At 45.6% G+C, this 20,554-nt stretch overlaps 1 protein-coding gene and 1 non-coding gene across 3 annotated transcripts in view; both read right to left on the bottom strand.

Annotated features, from left to right (window-relative positions):
- Positions 1–20,554, bottom strand: part of ZNF609 (zinc finger protein 609) — a 239,881-nt gene that overhangs the window by 6,285 nt on the left and 213,042 nt on the right. For both annotated transcript variants that reach the window (XM_073012230.1, XM_073012231.1), the window contains exons 4-9: positions 9,131–9,218; positions 4,251–6,591; positions 2,420–2,786; positions 1,335–1,510; positions 849–1,065; positions 305–383 (exon numbers count right to left, since the gene is read on the bottom strand). In XM_073012230.1, the coding sequence (XP_072868331.1) occupies positions 310–383; positions 849–1,065; positions 1,335–1,510; positions 2,420–2,786; positions 4,251–6,591; positions 9,131–9,218 (3,263 nt within the window). In that variant the 3' untranslated portion in view covers positions 305–309. The remainder of the gene's footprint in view (positions 1–304; positions 384–848; positions 1,066–1,334; positions 1,511–2,419; positions 2,787–4,250; positions 6,592–9,130; positions 9,219–20,554) is intronic.
- LOC119622256 (U6 spliceosomal RNA) lies at positions 8,525–8,631 on the bottom strand. Its single transcript, XR_005238919.1, has one exon. It is a non-coding gene; the product is annotated as a U6 spliceosomal RNA (small nuclear RNA).

Genomic DNA, 20,554 nt, shown 5'->3' with positions numbered 1-20,554 from the left:
CTGCAAGGGAAACATGGACAGATAACCAGGCACTTAGCCTGTTGGTAAAACAACCACAAGGTGGCACTCCAAGAAAATGAACTGCAGGAGTGGCCAGTACTGCTCCCTAGGGGACACTGTGTTCCACAGGTCCTCTCAGAGGCACATGACTTCATGGGAGACTCTTGTACAAGAGGCTTGGCCAGGGTTCTATGGATTCCAGACCGCTGACCCCTCACAGCTATTCCTCATCTAGGGATTCTGTGATCCAGATAGCAACTATCCCAGCTTTACGTGTTGCCCCAAATTAACAAAAGTTACTTACCATTCTCACCTCCTGGGGGGTGGGTAGAGTGAGGGAGTTGAGCCTTGTTGGCTGGCAACAATGGCTGTAGAAGAAAGCCCTGAGTGAGCAGGAGAACATGTTAGTGCAGTACTCACAGAAACCTTCCATTAACCATTTTCTCTGAGTTTTGGGGTGCTGACAGAAAAAGAAATCTGATACTCAGCCAGATATATTTGCTGGAGATAGATAATAAGGCTGTATTTCTCAGCTGATTGTTTCTCTTTGCCTTTGGGGAACACCTGTTCCATATTCTTCTGAATATCAAGGCTAGTATTCTGGAGGAATTTAAGAGTCCCCAAACTCCAAAGGAGGAATATCATATGCTTTAATGACAGCAGGAGGTTAGGACTGTGCACAGATTAGAAGCTCAGGAAAAAAAAAAAAATTAAAAAAGGATTCTAATGAGGCAGGGAGGAGGGTCCTAGCTGTGGACATACTACTGGGATGAAGATGTAGACATACTACTGGGATGAAGATAAACAAAACAAGACAAAACAACAGGTGGTAGGGAAAACAGGCTTACCTGCTGCATAGGGTAAGTTGTACTGTGCTGGGAGCAACGAGTACCCCAAGTGGTGGTGGTGGTGGTGTGTGGACATCAGGCGCTGGGAAGGAGAGGTGCGGGGCCGGTCAACACTCCGTTCACCCCCACCTGCTCCCCCAACGCTGCTACAGCTGCCACCACCCCCAACCACCCCACAGCCTCCTCGATCTCTCTCCTGAGAAGTTTTATCACTTATCTGGAAAGGAAATCAGAGACACAAAAGCACTATAGTGAGACACACATACATACAACCACACACACACACACAAACACCCACACATGAGTGAGATGCCCAGGGTGCCACCTTATGACCCCTAAAAGTGCAAGACATGTAAGAATCAAGAAAATGTCAAGTCAGCCAAGCTGCACTGTGGTCAGGACCTGAACTTGCCCACCTTCTCCCAGACCCTGGATCTGGCCTTACTGATCTTTGGGTAACAGCCAGCGTCACTGTACTTCTCTTACCGTGGGAGACTTGCTCTTGTAGTGACTGGCATGCTGCTGCAAGATGTCCAGGGCTTTGGACTCTGAGCTGGATTTACAACTGACACTGGGGCTGGCTCGTGCCTTGTCAGCATCTTCACCACCTGAGACCTTGCTGCCATATGGAGAAAAAGAGTAGCTGGAAGGCAGGTAGGAACCTGTGGAAGGAGAAATCAAACATTCAAAGAGATGGGAGAGGTAGAGGAAGCTCTGCTTTAGTGAGCTTGATTAGGCGGGCATCAGCTTTCCAAGGCACAGGCTGAGGTATTTTCTAACATAGTGTCTTTGGCTGAGACTGTTGGCTTGACCTTTCCTTACTGAGCTCTACAGGAAAAATTAGCTAAGGGATATTAGGAACACGGCCCTGTTTCCTGCAGCCAACTTCCATAGATCCGACACTGTTTTTTGAACTGGTCTCAGATTCATCTTGGAGAAGTGATACGATAAAGTGGAAAGATCACAGAATCTGGAGTTAGAGCCTTGGGTTCAAAACCTTATTCTGAGACTTACCAGCTTGGTAACCTTGAACAAATAAATGTTTTGAGCTTCAATTTCTTCATCATCAAAAATGAAGATATCAACACTTATTACTTAAGGTGATGGGGAGGATTTAAAAAGATCATATGCATAAATCTCAGAGGACAGCGCCTGGCTGTCAGGGAGCACCCAACAAATGCAACTATGATTTTTATATTGACAGGTGTGAGTGACAGGGAGAAAGGAACGCCTCAAGGGTAAGAAATTTCCTATTTCTGTTTGAAACGCTTACTTCTATTTAGAGTGTGCTTTATAATAATGTCACCAGAATGTTGAGACTATTTATGCTGCTGTAGGAAGCTGGAAGCCCTAAGGAGTGAGGCTAAAGAGGCTAAAGACTATCATTATGGGTCATTCAAGGAACTATGGGTTAGGGTGGCTACCTCATAGAACGACTCAGTGAAAAAAGGGCTGTCATCTAAGTGAGCCTCAATATGCCTTGGGGCTGAGCAAGAAAACTCTGGATGTGAAATCTGTGCTTCATTCCCCCTTCCAGTGAATGGAATAGTGGCTGGCACTTGGTGCTATACCTGGGTAGTTCTGCATCATCACAGCAGGCATGCTCCGGTAGCTGGGGTGGTTGGGGTCGTAGGACTGACTGTAGGAATAGCCATGCATGTAGGGGATGTAGGACTGGTGCTGGGTGAGTGGGGAGGACACAGGCACATGGACACTTGGCCGGGGCTCCTTGCTCCCAAGGCGAGACTCCTCTGATGTGGGCAGCTTGCAGTCACTACTTGTGCTTTCCTTCCCATCTTCCTTGGGGACAGAGTCCTTACTCCGACTCCTTTCCTCCTTCAATTTGCGGTCCCGCTCCTCCTTCCACCGCTCATCCTCTGACTTGATGTCTGAGTACTTGGCAGGATAAACATATGTCCACATCCGGGGCTCTGCCTCCTACAAAAATCACAGAACAACGACTGGGTGTTGTAGAGATAAGACAGATATATTTCAAGCCCAGGGTCCCAGTAGAACCACCAGAGCAGATAATTACTAGACACCTGGGGCAGAGTAGGATCTTGGCCTCTATTGATCTTGTTTATATTCCAACTCTGCTCCCTTTTGGTTAAAAAGTCCCCGCCCCCACCTCTGCACCCACCCACAGGGGACAAGATGGCGCAGGGGGAGAAAAGGAAAATCCGTCCGTGTATCAGTGGATGTTTTCTAGGTAAGAACAAACATTCTGGGGAAATGACTGAAATAGGAGAGGCTGCCCCTTCCAAGATGTTTAGGTTGTTTCACTATTTCAGAGCACGCTCAGTGGGGTGGAAAGCTTGTAAGTGACACTCAGATCAGAGGAGGGAGGGAGGCATAACTATTATACCAAGAGGGAAGGGAAGACATTCTAAGTCTCATGAGCAGAGCAAGATATGAGATTCCAAGTTCCTAGTTCTAACTCAACCTATAAAATCCTTGTTAAAGAAACTCAGTAACTGAGTATACTTTGTACCTACTCTAAAAAAATAGAGAGACCATCAATAACTTATTTCACAGGAACCAAACAGTGGAAGAAACACAGACAAGGAATCGAGATACCTCGGTTCTAATCCTGGCTTGGCTAGTGAGGTCTTAAGAAACCCTAGACAAATTAAGCTAACTTGCCTGGGCCTTTCTTGTCAAATGGAAAAAACACCTGCTATGGATATAAAAGTGCTTTTTAAAAAACATTAATATGAATCCCAGTGCTTTGGGAGGCTGAGGCGGGAAGACTGCTTGAGGCCAGGAGTTCAAGACCAGCCTGGGCAACATAGTGAGACCTCTCTCTACAAAAAATTAAAACATCTGGGTGTGGTGGCATGCATCTGTAGTCCTGGTTAATTGGGAGGCTGAGGCAGGAAGATTGTTTGGGCCTAGGAGTTGGAAATTGCTGTGAGCTATGACTATGTCACTGCATTCCCACCTGGGCAATAGAGAGGGACTCTGGTCTCTATAAAAACATAAAAATAAAAAAATTGGCTGGGTGCAGTGGCTCATGTCTGTAATCCCAGCACTTTGGGAGGCTGAGGCAGGTGGATTACTTGAGGTCAGGAGTTTGAGACCAGCCTGACCAACATGGTGAAGCCCCATCTCTACTAAAAATACAAAAAAAATTAGCTGGGTGTGGTGAACGTTGCAGTGAGCCAAGATAGCACCACTGCACTCTAGCCTGGGCAACAGAGTGAGACTCCATCTCAAAAAAATAACATTAAAATAAAATAAAAAACATTAAAATGGTTTATAAAGGTAAAGAATCCTTAAGATTACACATCTCTCCTGCTAATCTCAATTCCGTTGAACCCCTATATAAGGACAGCCCTTATTTGTGAGGAAGACAGATGATTATCATACGGTATTTCTACTTCCTCCCAGAGCAACAGTTACCTGTCGGTACCAGAGTATTGGATCCACCTCTGCCTGTCGACCACACTCAGCGCCTGTCTTGGCCTCAGAGGCCTCCTTGCTTAGGTGGCTGGCATCACTCAGCTTCACTTTAAGGCCTTCAGGGGCCTGGCCCGGGAGTTTTGAAGAGTCATCTAACTTGGGAATGATGACTGATTTGGCTGAGTCAGCCCCTGGCTCCTTGGCCTTGCCAGGTCCTGACTTCACAAGGTCTGTCAGGCTGGGAGCCTTGGTGAGAGTTGGTGGAATTGACGGCTTTTGCTTCCACTCTTCCTTGAGTGCTGCCTCACGCTCCTTCAGGCCCATCTCTGCCTTCTTGTCCACTCCCCGCTGCTGCTGCTCTAAGCTCTGGCGTTTCTGCTGTTCTTCATACTGCTGCCGGTAAGCTGTGTTAGTGCTCAGAAGGTGGGTGTGGTAACTCTGGTCGCTGTAGCCATAGGGGGGCACATAGGCATACTGGTTATAGTACAGGGACTGCATATACATGTTGGGACGCTGCTGGATGACCGAGGGCTGCTGACTGGAACTGCTCAGCTCGGGCTTCTTTTCCTCACAAACATCGTTCTTCACTTTTCCTTCGATGCTCTCAGGTTCCTCATCCTTTTTTGTCTTCAGGGCCTGGCTCTCCACTCCTGCCTGGCTGCTGGGGTTCAGAGCCCCAGGGCTGGACTGTGCGTAGCTTGGAGAATAGTAACTCTCGAAGCCTTGGTAATATGGTGAGTCTTTGCTCTGAGGCTGAGGGGGAAAGAGAGTTTTCTTAGCCCCTTCTTTAACCAACTGTTCAGCATCCTTTGATTTGACACTGTCTACCTTGCCCTCCCCATCCTCCCCAGCATCAGAGATGTCAGAGTATGCAGGGCTGTTAGTTTTGACTGAGCTGGCTTCAGCTCCATTCTGGGTCACTACATGTAAGGGAGTCAGGGGCTGAGTAGGGGTAGTGTTTTCAAGGCGGCTACTGCCTCCAATGGAAGGGCTGGGGGCATTATCTGTGAAACTGTAGATCTTGTCGGCTTCAGCCTTGATGCTAGCCAGTCGGCTTTGGTGGGGGTCTGATGAGCCATTTAGGAGTCCCTCCATTTTCATCCCATCTCCTGAAGATTCCCTGAATGGACTTTTGCCTTCTTCTACTCGACACACCTTCCCAGGGGTCAGAGGACTTTCAAGTTCCTTTGAAGATTCCTTCTTTTTTTTGTCTTTCTTTTTCTTGTCCTTCGCTGGAGTCAAGGCAGGGTTGACTGTGAAAGGTTCTCCCATAACAGTGGGCTTGGGCTGAATGGGCTTGAGTTGGGGACTGTTGGGCATGGCTTGTGCCACTGTGGCAGTCAAGCCTGAGGAAGAGCCTGGGCTTGCTGCTGTGAAGGTGGCTGTCTGGAAGGTGTAGATTTGCTGTGGGGGGATGGCAGGGGCAATGGGACGGGCTGACTTTAAGCTCTTGGAAGGAATCTTTTCAGGTTTTAAACTAGAGGGTTTTTTACATTTTTCTTTTTCCATACACTTCCTTTCTAAAGAATCAAAGGCATCATTGCTTGTTTCATCCATCACTGAGGGTCCATCATCAGAGCCATCATTGGACAAGGCCCCAAGGTCTGTGTCCCCTTCCCCACTCAACTTTTTCTTACAGAGGCCTTTTGTGCTGAATTTGCTTGAAGGAGAAGGGCTGTGGGGCTCTACAAGTCGAACTTTGGGGGTAGCTGAGCGGGCAGGGGACAAGGAACCTTTTTGTGAGACAGATGCACCATTGCAGCTCCCGAGATCTGCATGGAGAATAGGTTCCTCTCCGTACTCACTGTCCCCATCCGCTTCCGGCTTGCTGTCATCATCTGTATGGGCATGAGCTTGGTGGTACTTAAGTCCATTGATGTGCTTGTACTTCTTGTTGCAGTTTGGGTGGGGACAGTCAATCAGGACTGGGGAGGGACAGTTTCTGTCCAGAACAGTGGGTTCTACCTTGGTCCCAGGAAGGGGGCCAGTGGCTGAGCCCATGGAATTAGTACGGACACGCTTGCTCCCTTTGGAGTCCTCTGAGCTAGAGTTCAGCTCCATGTCTGAAAGGGGTTTGTTTTTCCGCTTATTAGCTGAGGAAGGGCTGGCCTTGACATCCTCAGAAGTGCTGCTGGCAGGTGGGCGATGCTCTGAAGAATTCTGGCTGCCCCGTCGGCCTTTGCTATTGGCTCCTGCCCGGGTTTTGCTGCTGCTACTGGTCCCTTTGCTGTCAGAGGCTGTGGCTGTCTCATTGACAGGAGTGTTACTGTTGGGACGCATGCGTTTGCCTCTACCCCGACCATTGCGCATTTCCAGGTCACTGGTCGGGGAGTCACAGAACCTTGGCAAAGGATAAACACAACAGGATATTATTAAGAAGAGAAAACATCTTCAAACCAGTTTAGCTGTAGGCTCCAGAACTGTCCAGATGGTGACCATCATTTTCAATGAATATGATTTGTTAAAAGAAATTCTGACTGGGAACTGCACTAAATGGTGAACTCCTGGGATGCATGTTAGCTGCAAATTATTCTCCAACATTTACCTCTAAAGCCATGCAGTCTGTTCCATAAGACAGTCATGTCTACATTTCCTATATACAGCCATAGTCATGGTTTCAGAAAAGATGTTAGAGATCATCCAGGAAATTGAGGCCAGGCATGCTAAGTGACTTGTCCAAGGTAACATCATTGATTAATGGCAACATATGACAAGACTGTAGCTCTACCTTTAGCCCAAAGCCTTTTTCTTGCATACCTCACTATGAAGATATAGAAAGGTAGAACAAAGCACCTATCCATTTAAGAGTTCCCTAAACATCAGATATAACCAAGAGTACACGAGTTCTTTGAATGTCTGGAGATCTGCACCTAGGGGTCATTCCTCATAGGCCCTAAAGTAGCTTTTCATGGAGCTTAAAACACTGCTTAGAATTAAACCTTTAGCTAAGATTGGTTCCCTTGTAGATCTAAAGATGGTTTTGACTCTCTTGTCCCAGGGGGCAACGGGAGTAGGTTGCTTCTAAGACAGTAGGAACCAAAGCTATTGCAGAAAAAAGGCAAATTTTGTCAAATATCTCCTTTGGGTTCTCAGAACAGTCCTACTGTAAAGCTACTTACTGCTTCCCTGTTATCAACCTACTCACTCAGCTCCTATCTCTCTGGATTCTTGTATGCCCAAAGCAGAAATAAGTTCTTCCAATAGGTTTCTCAGAAATGCAAAAGGAGGGTGTAAAGAACTTTACTAACTTATTTTAGCTCATCTGCTTCTGATTCTTATCAGGGCAACTATTATGGTCTGAATATAGTCTTTTTTTTTTTTTTTTTTTGAGACAGAGTGTTGCTCTGTCGCCCAGGCTGGAGTGCAGTGGAGTAATCTAGGCTCAATGCAACCTCTGCCTCCTGTGTTCAAGCAATTCTCCTGCCTCAGCCTCCCCAGTAGCTGGGATTATAGGCATCCGCCACCACGCCCGGCTAATTTTTGTATTTTTAGTAGAGACAGGGTTTCACCATGTTGACCAGGCTGGTTTCGGCCTGCCTGACCTCAGGTGATCCACCCACCTCAGCCTCCCAAAGTGCTGGGATTACAGGCGTAAGCCACCACGCCCAGCCTAAACATAGTCTTATAAAAGTCTAAGCCTCTAGAAACCTGGCCCAGCATCTCTGAAAATTAGGAGGCATAAATAGCCCTCGGTAGAGCCTAATCACATCTGAGAAAAGGAGATCAAGAACTTTACAATACTTTTCCTTGGGACATTTCTGCCCATCTTAGTTTCATGGGAACAATGGGCAGATGAAGGTTTAAGATACTTTTCCTAAAAGAACTGTCCAGATAATAACTACCATTTTCAATGAATATGATTCAATAAAGGAACTTGTGACTGCATGGGAACGGCATTAATTGGTAAGCTCCTAGGATGTTACGTGTATGTTAGTTGTAAATTACCCCCAATGCCTGGGTTCCCCAAACCCTGACAAAGTGGGTACTAATATTAGGAACAAGCTATTAGGTGCCATTGATTGAAATATCCATCTAAAGGTCAAATTGCAACATGAAAAGGTCCTTGTGAAACCCATATGTTCTAGTAGAGTTTATAAAACTAAACATGTTCTTGAGTTCAAATTTCTGAGAAATAGCTTACTGTCAATGAATGTTTGCTCACCTATGGTTAGATGGTCTCAAGGTGGCTTTAATAACTCCAGTCAAAGGCTTAAATAGGATTTTCTCCCCATTCCCCCAATGCATCCCCTCAACACTTTTTTTTTGCTGATTTTAAAAATATGGAACACTTCACAAATTTGCATGTCACCCTTGTGCAGGGGTCATGTTAATCTTTTCTATATTGTTCCAATTTTAGTATATGTACCTCTGAAGTGAGCACCCCCTGAACACTTTCATACACAATTCATCTTCTTTTTTTTTTTTTTTTTTTGAGATGGAGTTTCGCTTTTTGTTGCCCAAGCTGGAGTGCAATGGCGTGATCTTGGCTCACTGCAACCTCCGCCTCCTGGCTTCAAGTGATTCTCCTGCCTCAGCCTCTCGAGTAGCTGGGATTACAGGCATGCACCACCACATCTGGCTAATTTTGTATATTTAGTAGAGATGGGGTTTCTCCATGTTGGTCAGGCTAGTCTTGAACTCCTGATCTCAGGTGATCTGCCCGCCTCAGCCTCCCAAAGTGCAGGGATTACAGGCATAAGCCACTGCACCCAGCCATTCAGTCTTCTTGAATGTCAGATAAATACAATGCTTTCCCTGGTTATCTACACCATCGTGTCCCTTAAAAGCTGGGTGTACAATTCTAGCAGGATAAAAGTATAAGAGATCACCAATTAGAGTGGTTCAGACTTAATATAAACTAAATAGCTGTAAGTGCTTACCTTGGGGGTGCCCAATCATGTCGTGTGCAGTCAAGGAGTGTACCTACATATGTCTTGTTCCTCCACGTTACATTTACCACCAACATCCCTGGAAAATAAGAGCACATAGATATAGACGAGACACACCCCATTTGCCACTGAGAAGAGTATTCTTTTGTCAGCACTGTGACTTCTATAAGAAGGTTTAGGAGGTGCTCTGGGTACCAACGGGACAAATAGGATTGGGCCAGAATAGTTCCATAGGAATTGCCTACAATGCTACTGAGGCCCCTCAGGATGGTTAACAGTTGTAAAGACTTCATGGTTTTGTCAAGACACATTCATTTTATTTTTATTTTTGGAGATGGTCTTGCTCTGCTGCCCAGGCTGGAGTGCAGCCTCAAGCGATTGTCCCACCTCAGTCTCCCAAGTAGCTGGGACCACAGGAGCATGCCACCACACCTCAATAATTAAAAAAAAATTTTTTTGGCCAGGAGTGGTGGCTCACACCTGTAATCTCAGTACTTTGGGAGGCTAAGGTAGACAGATCACTTGTGGCCAGGAGCTCAAGATCAGCGTGGTCAATATGGGGAAAACCTGTCTCTACTAAAATTACAAAAATTAGCCGGGCATGCTGGCGCGTGCCTGTAATCCCAGCTACTCAGGAGGCTGAGGCAGGAGAATCGCTTGAACCCAGGAGGCAGAGTTTGCAGTGAGCCGAGATTGCGCCACTGCACTCCAGCCTGGGTGACAGAGTGAGACTCCATCTGAAAAAAAGAAAAAAAAAAAAGCTTTTGATTAGGTAATGTAGCCTTACTCCAAAATTCAAACGGTAGCCCCCACTCGCCCCTGCAAAAAAAAAAAAAATCCCCAACAAACTCTAATATAAAATTAAGTGTCCAGTGGGCCGGGCGCGGTGGCTCAAGCCTGTAATCCCAGCACTTTGGGAGGCCGAGATGGGCGGATCACGAGGTCAGGAGATTGAGACCATCCTGGCTAACACGGTGAAACACTGTCTCTACTAAAAAAGTCAAAAAACTAGCTGGGCGAGGTGGTGGGTGCCTGTAGTCCCAGCTACTCGGGAGGCTGAGGCAGGAGAATGGCGTAAACCTGGGTTAACGCTGAGATCCGGCCACTGCACTACAGCCTGGGTGACAGAGCGAGACTCCATCTCAAAAAAAAAAAAAAAAAAAAGAAGTGTCCCTTCCATAACTGTTCTTCAGTCTTCCAGCTCCCCTACTTGGAAACATCCAAAAGCATTCCACAGATATTTTATATGTATATATGCAAATATGTTCATACATTCTTCCTTAAATGATAGCAATATACATACAATGTTCTGCACACTGCTTTTTTCATGTACCCAAATATTTTGGATCATTCCGTATGTGTAGACAGAGAGCTACTTCATTCTTTTCAATGGCAGCATTTGAATGGACATTTAGGTTGTTTCAATCTTCTGCTATTACAAATAAGCTGCAATGAATAATCTTGTACAAATGCTTCATTTTACCTAAATGAATACGTCTGTAAGATGAATTCCTGTAAGTAAAACTGTTAATCACAGTCCACTTGTATTTGGAGTTCTGATAAATACGGCCAAACCACCTCCAAACTGCCTCAAAGAAGATGTACTCGTTCATATACCCATTTATAGTAGCCCATGAATACCTCTTGCCCTTTTCCTTTGGCAACATGGTGTTCTCATTTTGTTCTTTGCCAATCTGATAAAAGAAAAATTGTTTTATATGTTTTTTTTTTTTTGGCATTTTAATTCCTTTTTTTTTTTTTTTTTAAACGGAGTTTCGCTCTTGTTCCCCAAGCTGGAATGCAATGGTGCGATCCCTGCTCACTGCAACTTCCGCCTCCTGGGTTCAAGCAATTCTCCGCTTCAGCTTCTCAAGTAGCTGGGATTATAGGCATGCACCACCACCCGCAGCTAATTTTGTATTTTTAGTAGAGACAGAGTTTCTCCATGTTGGTCAGGCTGGTCTCAATCTCCCAACCTCAGGTAATTCGCCTGCCTCGGCCTCCCAAAGTGCTGGGATTACAGGCATGAGCCACCGCGCCTGGCCGGCAATTTTAATTCTTTTAGAGACAGTGTCTTGTAAACGTTGCTCAGATTTGGCTCAAACTCTTGGCCTCAAGCAATCCTCCTGTCAAGACCATTTTGCCCAGGCTGGTCTTGAACTCCTGAGTTCAAGCAATCCATCTGCCTTGGCCTTCCAGGGTGCTGGGATTATAGGCATGAGCCACCACACTTGGCTCCATTCAGTCTTTTTTTTTTTTTTTGAGACGGAGTCTTGCTCTGTTGCCCAGGCTGGGGTGCAGTGGCCAGATCTCAGCTCACTGCAAGCTCCACCTCCCGGGTTTACACCATTCTCCTGCCTCAGCCTCCCGAGTAGCTGGGACTACAGGTGCCCGCCACCTCGCCCGGCTAGTTTTTTGTATTTTTTAGTAGAGACGGGGTTTCACCGTGCACCATGTTAGCCAGGATGGTCTCGATCTCCTGACCTCGTGATCCACCCGTCTCGGCCTCCCAAAGTGCTGGGATTACAGGCTTGAGCCACCACGCCCAGCCCCAAGGCACATTTTCTATGGAGTATATCAAGACAATAAATCTGGGGGATCTGGAATTAGCCTTTTGTCTGCAGCCACGCACTAATAAAATACTTTTTGATTTGGCACTTCCAGGACCCATCTCTAGTAACTCACTTATATTCATTTCTTCTTTGACATACAATACTGTTTGAAGATCACCGGACATGGAGTTAGAAAACCTTAGTGCAAATCCTGGCTTTGTTACAGTGTAACCTTGAACAAGTCACTTGATTTCTACAAATCTCAGATTTTTAAAAATACAGGATTAAGCCAGGTAGGGTGGCTCATGCCTGTAATCCCAGCACATTGGGAGGCCAAGGCGGGTGGATCACAAGGTCAGGAGATGGAGACCATCCTGGCCAACACGGAGAAACCTCATCTCTGTGGTGGCATGTGACTGTCATCCCAGCTACTTGGGAGGCTAAGGCAGGAGAATCACTTGAACCAGGGAGTCGGAAGTTGCAGTGAGCAGAGATTGCGCCACTGCACTCCAGCCTGGCGAAAGAGCGAGACTTCATCTCAAAAAAAAAAAAAAAAAAAAAAAAAGGCTGTGCGCGGTGGCTCACGCCTGTAATCCCAGCACTTTGGGAGGCCGAGGCGGGCGGATCACAAGGTCAGGAGATCGAGACCATCCTGGCTAACACGGTGAAACCCCCGTCTCCACTAAAAATACAAAAAATTAGCCGGCCGTGGGGGCGGGCCCCTCTAGTTCCAGCTGCTGGGGAGGCTGCAGCAGGAGAATGGCGTGAACTCGGGAGGCGGAGCTTGCAGTGAGCCGAGATCGCTCCACTGCACTCCAGCCTGGGTGACAGAGTGAGGCTCTGTCTCAAAAAAAAAAAAAAAAAAAAAAAAAAAAAGGATTAAGACAGAAATAAACTATAAAATTATTAAATTAGACAACTGGCCAGGCGCAGTGGCTCACGCCTGTAATCCCAGCACTTTGAGAGGCCGAGGCGGGTGGATCACGAGGTCAGGAGATCAAGGCCATTCTGGCTAACACGGTGAAACACCGTCTGTACTAAAAATATAAAAAAAAATTAGCCAGGTATGGTGGCGGGCACCTGTAGTCCCAGCTATTTGGGAGGCTGAGGCAGGAGAATGGCGTGAACTTGGGAGGCGTAGCTTACAGTGAGCAGAGATCATGCCACTGCACTCCAGCCTGGGCTACAGAGCCAGACTCCATCTCAAAAAAAAAAAAAAAAAAAAAAAGGAAAAAAATAAATCAGACAACTAACCCACAGTAGGTTTTCAATAAATAAATACAAAGGGAGTGCTTTATACAAAACTATGGAGTATCAGGACTTGAGTTGGTCATGGCTTTAAATAAGACTTTATTCAGCCTTTTTTTTTTTTTTTTTGAGATGGAGTCTTGCTCTGTCCCCTAGGCTGGAGTGCAGTGGTGCGATCTCGGCTCACTGCAACCTCTGCCTCCCAGGTTCAAGCAATTCTCCTGCCTCAGCCTCCTGAGTAGCTGGGATTACAGGCGCCTGCCACCATGCCCAGCTAATTTTTGTATTTTTAGTAGAGAAGGGATTTCACCATGTTGGTCAGGCTGGTCTTGAACCCCTGACCTTGTGATCCACCCACTTTGGCCTCCCAAAGTGCTGGGATTACAGGCATGAGCCACCGCGCCTGGCCCTTAGCCCTTGTTTTCTTTGAAATTGAAATTTAGGGTGCTTTATCACAGAACCAAATCAGACAAGGGAGAGGGAGAAAAAGAATTATCCTACCCAGAAAGTCTCATTCTAGTAAAATTAGGGCAGGAAAGAACTTTGGTTTAGTAAGTTGGATTCTTTTTCAGTCTTACCAAGTGAAGCAGAACAATCCATTGGATTGTGATTCAAACATTCATCAAACATATATTATGGGTGTGGCACAGTGGCTCATGCCTGGAACCCCAGTGCTTTGGGAGGCTGAGGCAGGAGGATCGTTCAAGGCCAAGTGTTCAAGACCAGCCTGGGCAACACAGTGAGACCTGTCTCTACAAAAAAATTTAAAAACTAGCCAGTTGTGGTGGTGCCCACCTGAAGTCCCAACTACCTGAGAGGCTGAGGTGGGAGGATCACTTGAGCCCAGTAGTTCAAGGCTGCAGTGAAGCTATGCCTGTGCCACTGCACTCCAGCCTGGGTGACAGGGTGAGACTACATCTCTAAAAAAAAAAAAAAAAACTTGGCCAGACGCAGTGGCTCACGCCTGTAATCCCAGCACTTTGGGAGGCTGAGGTGGGTGGACCACCTGAGGTCAGGAGTTCGAGACCAGCCTGACCAACATGGTGAAACACCATCACTACTAAAATACAAAAATTAGCTGGGCATAGTGGCGGGTGCCTGTAATCTCAGCTACTTGGGAGGCTGAGGCAGGAGAATCACTTGAACCCAGGAGTCGGAGGTTGTAGTGAGCCGAGATCATGCCATTGCACTCCAGCTTGGGAAACAAGGGCAAAACTCTGTCTCAAAAAAAAAAAAAAAAAAAAGAAAGGAAAAGAAAAGAAAAAACTTTCGGCCAGGTGCAGTGGCTCACGCCTGTAATCCCAGCACTTTGGGAGGTGGGTGGATCACTTAAAGTCAGGAGTCCAGGACCAGCCAGGCTGGCCAAGATGGTGAAACCCCATCTCTACTAAAAATAAAAGAATTAGCCACGCATGGTGGTGGGTGCCTGTAGTCCCAGCTACTCAGGAGGTTGTGGCAAGAGAATTGCTTGAACCCAGGAGGTGGAGGTTGCAGTGAGCTGAGATTGTGCTACTGCACTCCAGCCTTGGCAACAGAGCAAGGTTTCATCTCAAAAAATAAATACAATAAAGTAAAAAAGAAAAAACTATTATGTGCTAGATGTTTTCATATTATCTTATTGAATATTTACAGCCTTAAATCACTTTTATTTTTATTTATTTATTTTTATTTTAGACAGAGTCTCGCTCTGTTGTCCAGGCTAGAGTGCAGTGGTGCAACCTTCGCTCACTGCAACCTCCGCTTCCCAGGTTCAAGCAATTTTTGTGCCTCAGCCTCCCAAGTAGCTGGGATTACAGGTGTGCACCACCACGCATGGCTAATTTTTGTATTTTTAGTAAAGACAGGGTTACACCATGTTGGCCAGGCTGGTTTTGAACTCCTGGCCTCAAGTGATCCACCCAACTTGGCCTCCCAAAGTGCCGAGATTACAGTAGTCACTGTACTTGGCCAATCACTTTTACTTGTATTTGTGTGTGTGTGTGTGTGTGTGTGTGTGTGTGTGTGTGTGTGTGTGTTTGAGATGAAGTCTTGCTTTGTTGCCCAGGGTGGAGTGCAGTGGCACGATCTCTACTCACTGCAACCTCTGCATCCTGGGTTCAAGCGATTCTCCTGCCTCAGCCTCCTGAGTAGCTGGCATTTGTTAATTTTTAAAAATTTGTTTGTTTAAAAATAGAGACGGAGTCTCACTATGTTGCCCAGGCTGGTTTCGAACTCTTGGTCTCAAGTGATCCTCCTGCCTTGGTTTCCTAAAGAGCTGGGATTACAGGCATGAGCCATGGCACCTGGTCTTAAATCACTTTTTGAGGAAGGCAGGCTGTTAAGTGGGTGCCAAAAATCGTGTCATATAAGGATTGTTAAGGCTACTTTGCAAAGGAGGAGATGAAACACCAGAAGGATAAATCATTTACTCAAGGGTTCACTATTAGTGGTCAGATCTTTCAGACTCTAAGGCCTGACACAGCTATCTCGAATGGATTCTGATTCTTTTCACACAATTTTCTTAGAATATTCTGTTACCTTCACCTTAGATAAAAGACATACACACATACAGGATTGCAGAGGGTCATCCAGAGGGGAAAAGGATAGGAATCCTACCCCTTTTCAGTGCCCTGGCATCTTAAGGGAAACGGCATATCTCCTAAAGAAGTAATTAGACTAAATTCTCTCTAGCTATTAGCAAAGTGATTTCAAGTGAATGTCTCCCCCAAAAGATGGCCTGCTCTGATTACTGCATAATCAATTTAATAGGAACAGAGTCCATTTATTTCTAGACAAGGTAAGACTTAGAGATAGGCATCTCATTTACAAGGGCAGATGAGCACAGCTGTACACAGAGCAGGCACACAACTAGAAGATGAATGTCATTACTATTCTTGAAACAGCTGGGTGGGAACACATGTTTATAAATCTGGCTTCTTCCTTTGGTATAATCTGCAAACTTTAGCAATAATGAATGAGCTGAAGAGAAGACAGGTCAAACAAGGTGCTGGAGATGGCAGAAGGGAAGAGAAAAAATTCTAATATGGAAAGACAAAATGGAGGCTTGTTTAAATCTCAAAGGAAACACACACTGATGAGGTGTAATACTCTTCCTACAAGGTTCCGAGTTGAGACAGCTGGGAGAATAGGACGATAGGAAAGAAAAGCAGCAAATAACACTTAACAGACCTAGTTTCCCTATTAGGGGCTAGCTTTAGGGAAGCAAGTAGGCTGAAGAGAAAGAAAAACTGGTCTTCATCTTGGAAAACTTACTATTTTTCATAAGTGTTCACAAAATAAAGAAAGGCTCAGCTTGTTTGAGGATAATACTGCTAAAAAATAGCAGTAATAAAGAGTGCTCCATGTTTCTCTAGAATCTTACTTTCAGATTTACCGGGAGTCTTATGGACATAATCTAATTACCCATGATTAGGATTCAGAGTACTCACTATTCTCCCTTCTTAAAGGTGATCAATATTGGAGCAGAGTAAAGGGGAAATGATGACATTTATGAGGCACTAGTCAGGTTCCCCTAGTTATTATTATTATTTTTGAGATGGAGACTCACTCTGTCACCTAGGCTGGGATGCAGTGGTGCAATCTCAGCTCACTCCAGCCTCCGCCTCCCAGGTTCAAGCGAAACTCCTGCCTCAGCCTCCTGAGCAGCTGGGATTACAGATGTGCACCACCACACCTCGCTAATTTTTGTATTATTAGTAGAGATACGGTTTCACCATGTTGGCCAGGCTGGTCTCGAACTCCTGACCTCAGGTGATCCACCTGCCTTGGGCCCCCAAAGTACTGGGATTATAGGCGTGAGCCACCATGCCTGGCCAGGTTCCCACAGTTCTTAGGAGTGAAATGCTGAGACAAACCCAATCCCAAAGCAGCACTGCTTTGTTTCAGATAAGAATTCAAAACCTCAAAACATTTGTGTAGTCAAGGCTGATCCAAGTATAATAGTGGAAAGAGAGAGAGAGAGAGATTTTTTCTAGGTCCCTCATTTTTACTATTTCCATTAGTACACACTTTCTCTCGGGGATCTGGTACCTTCATGCTCAGCTCTTTCATGCTCAGATCAATTCCCTTCTTGAAACACTTCCTTCACTTGGCTTCCAGAATATCATACTCTCCTGGTCTTCCTCCTATCTCTCTGGCCATTCCTCAGCATCTTTTGCTGGTACTTCATGTGTAGCTGATGACTCAAACTTCTATCCCTAGCCCCACCCTCTCCCCTAAACTCCAGATTCATGTATCTAATCACAAACTTGACATTTCCATTGGATGTCTAAATGTAGATCGCAAACTTAACATGTTCCAAACTGAGCTCCTGATACCCATCCTCTCCTTAACACCAAGAATAACAAAAATAACTTGATCTGAGTTCTCCCTATCTGAGGTAATGGCATGTACATCCTTCTAGGTGTTCAGGTCAAAACCCTTAGAGTTTTATTTGATTCCTCTCCTACTATCATGTCCCCACATCTGACCATCAGCAAATCTTTTGGCTCAACCTTCAAAATATATCCAGATTTTGATCATTTCTCATTACCTTCACTTCTACTGCTCCAAGCACTCCTTAAATTATTGCAATAGCTTCCTAACTTGCTTCCATCCTTATCACTTTCTGACCTGTTCTCAACACAGAAGCCAGAGAGATCCTGCTAAATAAAACCTCTCATATCCTATCATTTCTCTGTATAAAACCTTTTAGCTTTTGAACTGGTACATACAGGTATAGGTAATAACATACATCTGTATACCTCTGTATACAATAGGTAATACATCTGTATGTATTACCTATTCAAAAAAATAAACATAAAAATAGTTATTAGTTGGCCAGGTGCGGTGGCTCATGCCTGTAATCTCAGCAATCTGGGAGGCCAAGGCAAGTGGACCATCTGAGGTCCGGAGTTTGAGACCAGCCTGGTCAATATGGTAAAACCCCATCTTTACTAAAAATATAAAAATTAGCCGGGCGGTAGTGGCGTGTGCCTGTAACCCCAGCTCCTGAGGAGACTGAGGAAAGAGAATCGCTTGAGCCTGGGAGGCGGAGGTTGTAGTGAGCCGAGATTGTGCCACTGCACTCCTGTCTAGGCAACAGAATGAGACCCTGTCTCAAGAAAAATAAAAAAATTAGTTTTAGTAGAAATATCTCAATGTTTTAAAAATGCTTCATGGCCAAGCATGGTGGCTCACGCCTGTAATCTCAGCACTTTGGGAGGCCAAGGCAGGAGGATTGCTTGAGCACAGGAGTTCAAAATTAGCCTGGGCAATGCAGTGAGACCCTGTCTCTAAAAAAAATTTTAAAATTATCTGGGCTTGGTGGCATGTGCCTGTAGTCCCAGCTACTATGGAGGCTGACGTGGGGGATCACTTGAGCCCGGGACATCTAGGCTGTAATGAGTCGAGATGTTGCCCCTGCACTCCAGCCTAAGTCATAGAGGAAAAAAAAAAGGTGGGGCCTAATTGTCATCCCCTGGAGTGTGAGCTGCCTTTAGCAACTTGCAGAAGTGATGGTGCATGACTTTTGAGACAAGGTGATAAAAGGTATTATTGTGGGTTCCTCCTTGCTTTCTCTCTAGGATTTCTTTCCTTAGGGATGACAGCAGCCATTTTGTGAGAAAACTTAAGCAGCCCTGTGGAGAAGTCCATGAGTCCAGCAACTGAGGCCCTCTGCCAAGTCACGTAGTAAAGCAACTTGGAAGAGGATCCTCCAGCCCCAGATATGCTTTCAGATGATGGCAGCCCCAGTTAACAACCTCATGAGAGACCCTGAGTCAGACCACCCAGTTAAGCTACTCCTGAATTCCTGAGCCACAGAAACTCTGAGATAATATTTATTGTTTTAGACAGCTATGCTTTAGGTTAATTTGTTATATAACAGATAACCTGGAATAATGTCTATCCTATGTAGACAAATAATTCATTCCTACCTGGAACAAATATTTACTGAGCATCTATTATTTGCCAAGCATTCTGTAAAGTACTGAAGTTACAAAACACAGTGAAAAAATGCTGAGGTCCACTCCTGGGTTGGGAGCAAATGTTTATTAAGAGCCAACTTTATGGAATGTGCTGGACTAGGTACTAGAGAATACGGATAAATAAGGCCAGATGCTTGCCCTCAACATAAGAGACTAAAAAAGAAAAAAGGGAAGAGATTAAGTGGACCTGAATATTCCAGTAGCATTGAGTTTCCAAATGGAAACATCAGCATTTGCCTATATGCTGCTTTTAATTCTTATTTTAATCCCAATTTTCAATCCTGGTTGATGTTGACAACTACACCCTAACTGGATACAGATACACCCTGACTAACTTGGGTAAAGTGCAGGTTAGCACGCATACATGCTTTCATTCATTCTATAATTCAACAAATGAGCATCTACTCTGGGCCAGACACTGTTCTAAAGTACCAGGACATGGCAACACACAAAATTGACCAAGTCTCTGCTCTCACATTCAGATAAGAGGAGAAAGACAATAAATAAAGGAACATGTAAGCATATGTCAGACAGTGATATGTGGCCAGGCACGGTGGCTCACACCTGTAATCCCAGCACTTTGGGAGGCTGAGGCAGGAGGACTACTTGAGCCTAGGAGTTTGAGACCAGCCTGGCCAACATGGTGAAATCCTGTCTCTACAAAAAATACCAAAATTAGCCAGATATGGTGGCACACACCTGTAGTCCCAGCTACTTGGGAGACTGAGGCAGGAGAATTGCTTGAGCCCAGGAGGTGGAGGTTGCAGTGAGTCCACATCACGCCACTGCACTCCAGCCTGGGTGACGTGGGTGAAACCCTGTCTCAACAAACAAACAAACAAACAAACAACAAAACCCCAGATAGTGATAAGCTATGGAGAAAAACAAAGCAGAAGAGGAACAGAGAATGTGAGGGATGGTGATGCTGCTATTTTATAAAGGGCAATTTTAAAAAGCCTTCTCAAGAAGATGACATTCAAGCAGAGAAATCTGTAAGAGGTGAGACAGCGAGCCCTATGGAAATTAGAAGAATATTTTAGGTAGAGGAAAAAGCAAGTACAAAGGCCCTGTGGTGGGAACGCGCATGGCACGTTCGGAAGAGCAAAGAGGGTAGTGTGGCTGTAGTGGAATAAGTGAGAGGAAGAGTGAGAACACATGAGGTCGGAGAGACAGCGGATTAGTGACAATGGTGGACCAAATCACGCAGACTGGGGTTTGGCAGGCTTTTTTTTTTTTTGAGACAGAGTCTCGCTCTGTCGCCCAGGCTGGAGTGCAGTGGCCGGATCTCAGCTCACAGCAAGCTCCGCCTCCCGGGTTCACGCCATTCTCCTACCTCAGCCTCCCGAGTAACTGGGACTACAGGCGCCCGCCACCTCGCCCGGCTAGTTTTTTGTATTTTTTAGTAGAGACGGGGTTTCACCATGTTAGCCAGGATGGTCTCGATCTCCTGACCTCGTGATCCACCCGTCTCGGCCTCCCAAAGTGCTGGGATTACAGGCTTGAGTCACTGCGCCCGGCCGGCAGGCTTTTAAAGTAAGGGACAGACAGCACATATTTAAAGCTTTGCAGGTCACAGAGTCTCTGTCATAAATTCTCAACTCTTACAGTAGAAAAAGAGCCCCAGACAATATGTAAACAAATAGGCATAG

Source organism: Chlorocebus sabaeus, chromosome 26 (genome assembly GCF_047675955.1).
Source record: "Chlorocebus sabaeus isolate Y175 chromosome 26, mChlSab1.0.hap1, whole genome shotgun sequence".
Classification (NCBI taxonomy): domain Eukaryota; kingdom Metazoa; phylum Chordata; class Mammalia; order Primates; family Cercopithecidae; genus Chlorocebus; species Chlorocebus sabaeus.
Note: the sequence above shows the minus strand (reverse complement) of the source record. Positions and strands in the feature narration are given on the sequence as shown.